This window comes from Periplaneta americana, chromosome 16 (assembly GCF_040183065.1).
Source record: "Periplaneta americana isolate PAMFEO1 chromosome 16, P.americana_PAMFEO1_priV1, whole genome shotgun sequence".
Classification (NCBI taxonomy): Eukaryota; Metazoa; Arthropoda; class Insecta; order Blattodea; family Blattidae; genus Periplaneta; species Periplaneta americana.
This window is the reverse complement of record NC_091132.1, coordinates 5,747,362-5,753,523: the sequence shown is the minus strand read 5'-3', so window position 1 is coordinate 5,753,523 and position 6,162 is coordinate 5,747,362. Positions and strand designations below refer to the sequence as shown.

The 6,162-nt window shown below is 35.9% G+C and overlaps 1 protein-coding gene across 4 annotated transcripts in view; it reads left to right on the top strand.

Annotated features, from left to right (window-relative positions):
* The first annotated feature begins 516 nt into the window (after positions 1 to 516).
* Positions 517 to 6,162, top strand: part of LOC138691204 (uncharacterized) — a 62,335-nt gene continuing 56,689 nt past the window's right edge. The window contains exon 1 of one of the 4 annotated variants that reach the window (XM_069812998.1): positions 517 to 1,091. Coding sequence is in view for 2 of the 4 variants with exons in the window: in XM_069812997.1 (XP_069669098.1) it covers positions 1,675 to 1,728 (54 nt within the window). In the remaining 2 variants the exon portion in view is untranslated. Of the gene's footprint in view, positions 1,092 to 1,440; positions 1,729 to 6,162 lie in introns of those variants that run through there. The other 3 variants (XM_069812995.1, XM_069812997.1, XM_069812994.1) reach the window with 3 other exon arrangements.

Sequence of the window (6,162 nt, the reverse complement as noted above, 5' to 3'; positions counted from 1 at the left end):
TAAATATTGTACCTACAAGTAAGGAAGGTAGACGTGCTAAATTAAAATCACAATATAAATAATTCTTCTTTATTAAATCTCAAAATAGCTTCTATTCCAAACTTAAAATGTTGATGCAACCAGGTTATGTTACCATGTAAAACTCCGTTCACATTAAAATAACACAGTTTTGTAATTATTTCTGCAACATATTATGCAATAAGAAGTGTGAAGGGGTCTTATACACACATTACACTAAATAAAATTGAGCGCCGACACGCTATAAAGTAATATCTTTCTCTCAGCTCCGTATACTCAAATAGAAAAGCCCGACTCATCGAATGACGTCACACAACCTGCATTACGGCCTGGTCTAGATCACGATGGCAGTGATAGAGCTCAATGGTTGGATCGTACGATACTTCTTTTTATCCTCTCAGTACGATACCAAATTATCGTACATACGACCCTAGATCATATATGTAATAGATATGTCGGGCTTATAGGCTTTGAGGTTAACAACTTTTGTCAGGTTTACTAAGCTGCCATCTAGTTGTTACATGAGAAGTCACGTCATAATTCCCATTTGAATTGCATTAGCGACTGTGCTGCCATCTCGTGTTCGTTTACGGCGGACGGGTGGCGATCCTGGCGGTTGTTCTCTTCAAAGTGCTGCCGATTTTAACGTAGCGAAGAGTTATCTGTTACGTATAAGATCTAGGATACGATCCAGATCATACGGTTGGCAACCCTGTTTCCTCTGAGAACTCGTCACTGAGAGATTAGAAAAGAAACTAGACTGAACAATTTCAATGTGATTATAAATTAAATGAGGAGTCAAAAACAAGTCAGCTTGATCTCCGTTCATGTAGACTTTCAGTGCAACAAGATGTTGGTTGGTTGGTGCTCCACCCAGCGCAGACTTTCTGAACTTCGTGTAAAGCTTATTTCTCACACACGCGTTGGTTACACTGGTGAACATTCCCGAGGTATAACTCGACTTTGCCCTGCATACTTGCGTTACATTTGTCCAATCAGTTTTGAGTTTAGTGGTAGGCGTTGAGGTGTGAGGAAAAGGATATTGGAATTTGTTTGCTGTGGTGAGTTATTTGGTGAGTATTCTTCAAACGATTCATAGCTTATTTTGTAATAGTAGAAACGCCATCAGAAAGTTTAAATGACTTGTTGAGTGGTCTGTTAAGCCTGTGTGTGTGTATTTATTTATTCATTTATTACGTTTTTATGGAGTGTTCAGATCGATCTGAATACGGTTACCATATTGAAACTTCCATGAAAACGAGAATTCAAAACGATCTGAGTCTCAAGGTCGATACGCCTAAAATGGGATCGGATCCTATTCAATACGGATTGAGTTCCATGAAAACGGGTATCGTATTCAATACGATCTCAATACGCGAAGCGCGTGATCGATCGTTATATGTTTGATGTGTCAGCTGTTTTACCCATTGAGGTCTATCAGAGCCTTCTTTAGTTACGTCGGCAACACTGTAATTAACTGTCACCCGGGGGCTGACCGTACAAAACACGTGTTTGTGCTAATGCCGATTTCCAATGTAAATTAATGTTACAATATAAGTGTGTGTCGATGGAATTATGTTTGCGGTCGTACCAAACGTTAATTGTTGATGTATTATAAACTAAATGCGTGTTGGTGATAAAAAAACAAGACAGTAAATGAAAATAAGATGGTTGCAGTCTTTGGGAACTTTTACGGTTATGGATGACAAAGTAATTGACTATTCTATTAAATATTGTATAACCACATTTTTATATTCTTATTTGTGATTTGTGTGTATCAGAATTCTAGTCAAATTGTTGGGTCTCGCCTGCTATATCAATAAAGTTACGCCGTTTGTTTTCAAAGTCATTGTAAACAGCTGTTTTGTGATCCCATAAATGTTGCAGTTTTGGGTCAATGTTACTTATGTCCCGCCCACTATAGAGACATAGGCCAATTTTACACATATTTAGTATAACTTGTTGCTTCTTTGACAGGTTAGGTTTGGTTAGTTTAGGTTTTTGTTATAGCCTACCTTGCATATACGATTATAGCGCAACATTGGCAGTGATAAAAGTGAAATATTCGTTCAGTGGGCGTTGGATACTCTACATTCACCCACTTCGTATTTACAGCTAAAGTCCACTGAGTTTACGCTAATTGATACATACATGTACTTAATAGATAATGTTGCGTTTTGTTACGTATTATGTTGAGGGGATGTGTTTTCATTTATTCATAAATTGTTTTACTTGGCTTAACTGTATTTACATCTTACTTGGCTTAACTGTATTTATATCCTCATACTTTTATTATGATAGGAATGTCAATAGTTTCTTCTGTTCACATTTTATTTTAGGCCTATTTGCATAATTCACATTCTTAGCTTGTTTTGTGTAGTTATATTTATTTAAAATTATATTTTTAAAAGTTTATAACAAATAATTTAGGATAACAGTATTTGTTATGATGACTGGCCAGGTTCAAACTAAAACTGGCTTCCTGGACATCTGAAATATTTATAGAAAAGCACGACATAATCACATGAAATTAAAATGCATGTGATATCCTACACTTTTCATGTCAGAGGTGAAACAACATTAAGCGGCAAAACACTGTCAATTTACTAGCCACATAATGGTTAATTGATTGGAATAGGGTATTGCGAAAATACGTCATTATTTTATTTATTTTTGGTACAAGTAACATTTCTTTAAGTATTTATTGATTTTGCCTTGTACCATCAATAAAAAAACAAGTATGTTTTTATTTTTTTTAAATTATAAGTGGCTGGCGATAAAAACAAGACAGTAAATGAAAATAATATGGCTGCAGTCTTTGACAATTTTTACTGTTATTAATAATGACAGAAAGAGATTTACCATTCTTGTAGACATCAAATATTTTATAAACTGTATTTTTATAGTCTTGTGGTTTGTAGTCCGGCAGAAATGTTGTTCAAGGGAAAGTTGTAGGATCTCGCCTGCTGTGTATCAATAAAGTCGCTCAGCTGCAAATACCTATTTTCTGTTCCCACCAGAAGTTCAGTAGTTCTGTTGAAGACTCACAATACCTGCTGTTTGTCACAACCATTTGTAGTTTGTAGATGTATATAACTGTGTTGATTTCCAAAGCTTGTTTATTTTTCTTTGTAATTAGTTGTAAAAGTGTTTTCTTTTCACTTCGTATTTACAAGATTAAAGTTCGCTCAGTTTAGGCTAATTGGCACATATTTAGTAGATAATAATGTGTTATGTTACATAGCCTATATTAAAGATATGTTTCTGCACTTTTTCGTAGACCTATATACTCATTGGCCTAACTGTATTTGCATTCTTATATCTTGTTATATGTCGATAGTTTCCTTTGTTTGTAATTTTTTATGTTTTTTTTTCGCATAGTTTACATTTTTAACTTGTTTCCTGTAGTTATTTAAGATTATATTAGAAAAAGTTGACAACAAATAATTCAGAACATTAACGTTATGGTGACAGTGGCAGGTTAAAACCAAACACCATTGAAACAGATGAAACACCATTAAGTCGCAAAACATTGACAATTTGCTAGCCACAAATTTGTTAACTGAATGGAACTTAAGAATACTGCGTAGGAACTTACGTCTTTATTGCATTATTGATTTTATTATTTTCGGTGCAAGGAATATCTTTTTTATTTATTTATTTACCTTCGTACTATCAATAAAAACATGTTTTTTGTAATTATTTTAAGTGGCAGCCTTTGTATGTAAGTAGCCTACTTACGCCGTATTCTGAAGTATAGCTAATTGATTGCAATAAAACACTATTTTCGAACCCGTAATAATTTACATCACTACTCTGAATCTTGATCTTACCTTTGTGCATGAAGTAATATTGAAAAAATACGCGTTACGTATAACGAAAGCAATGAGCAAACACAATATCACTTTAAAATCTCCCGCCTCCACTCTGGGCTGCCAAACCTACCCATGCCCCGGCTTGTAACTAAAGAAGGCTCTGTAATGTACCCATGGCTAACGAGAAAGACAGGCTAGGGCGCGACGTCACATTCTTAGTCATAACATGGCCAACATTGAACAACTTTATCTGTAAATGCACGTTTAACAGGAGTTTAATATAGGTTTTCCTCAACCGTAATGTTAATGCCAGGTAATCTATGGCGAATCCTCGGCCTCATCTCGCCAAATATCATCTCGCTATCACCAATCTCATCGACGCTAAATAACCTAGTAGTTGATACAGCGTCATTAAATAACCAACTAAAATAAAAATCTGTATTACTGAAAGTTTTTTGGGAGATTTTCAGATAATTGAAGTACAAAGAAAGGGATCAGTTATATTACCGGTTGTTCTTTACGGTTGTGAAACTTGGACTTTCACTTTGGGAGAGGAACAGAGGTTAAGGGTGTTTGAGAATAAAGTGCTTAGGGAAATATTTGGGGCTAAGAGGGATGAAGTTACAGGAGAATGGAGAAAGTTACACAACGCAGAACTGCACGCATTGTATTCTTCACCCGACATAATTAGGAACATTAAATCCAGACGTTTGAGTTGGGCAGGGCATGTAGCACGTATGGGCGAATCCAGAAATGCATATAGAGTGTTAGTTGGGAGGCCGGATGGAAAAGACCTTTAGGGAGGCCGAGGCGTAGATGGGAAGATAATATTAAAATGTATTTGAGGGAGGTGGGATATGACGATAGAGACTGGATTAATCTTGCTCAGGATAGGGATCAATGGCGGACGTATGTGAGGGCGGCAATGAACCTCCGGGTTCCTTAAAAGCCAGTAAGTAAGTAAGAAAGAAAGAGATACGTAAATGCTTTAAATGTTCATAAAAGACTTACAGGCTTAATCCATAAATATTCACCTTTTTCAACTGCATCTACTTCACTGGGTCTCAAAATGGTTCTTAAAAGCACTTCCAATACTTTAAAAGTTTTATGTATAAATAGGACTACTTTGTTTAACTAACATTTCTTATAGTCCACACCTGTGGAGTAACGGTCAGCGCGTCTGGCCGCGAAACCAGGTGGCCCGGGTTCGAATCCCGGTTGGGGCAAGTTACCTGGTTGGGGTTGAGGTTTTTTTTCCGGGGTTTTCCCTCAACCCGATACGAGCAAATGTTGGGTAACTTTCGGTGCTGGACCTCGGACTCATTTCACCGGCATTATCACCTTCATTTCATTCAGACGCTAAATAACCTAGATGTTGATACAGCGTCGTAAAATAACCCAATAAAATAAAATAAAAACATTTCTTATATACTTAGTCTTGTTTGGAAGTAAAACAAGATGTAGCCCCTAACTTACATTCAGCATCGTTTTAGTGCATTTGGTTCCTGAAAGTAAACACGTGACAGATATGATATATTAAGCAATACTACGTGATTCTATAGAATGTTAAGAATGTATTACCTATTGCGATGATTAAAACTTGTAAATATATTGTAAATTGAAGTACGTACTTAATCATATCTATTTTTTTTTAACAATTTATTGATCGATCAGCGCATTTAGCGCTATACAGATCATTTCTAAAAAATATAAATACAATATATGACACTGAATTGAGGGCAGCCTAGATAGGGCTCATCAATGAACAAAAATAATTGTTAATAAATAATTATTTACATAGGTTGGTGTGATGATGAATTTTGATTATAATATGAGGTCCATTAGAAGTCGGCTCTTGATTCTGGTGGGAAATGTGGACTTCCTTCCGAGAGAGTAGTGTATGGCGCCTGGAACATTTTCTAGGTTGTTATAGAACTTCTTAGCTTGTGAATGAATAAACTGTTTAATTGTGTCAATACCAGTTTCTCTGTGTAGTTGGCTGTTACGGACAAACCAAGGAGAATTGAGTGAAATTCGTAGGACTGTATTTTGAAATGACTGGATGTGTTTGATTTCACTTATTGCAGCTCCTCCCCAGACAGGACAGGCATAAAGCAGTAGAGGTCGTAATAGAGATGTGTAAAGTAGCATGCAATTTTGTAGCTTTAGAGTTGATTTCTTGTTGAGGAGCGGATATAATTTAGCGAGTCTTGAGTAGGCCATTGTAAGTTTGTTGTTGATGTGATGTTTCCATGACAGACGGCGACACACGCTAAATAACCTAAGCTGTTGAGAAAGCGTCGTAAAATAACCTACTAAAATAAAAATA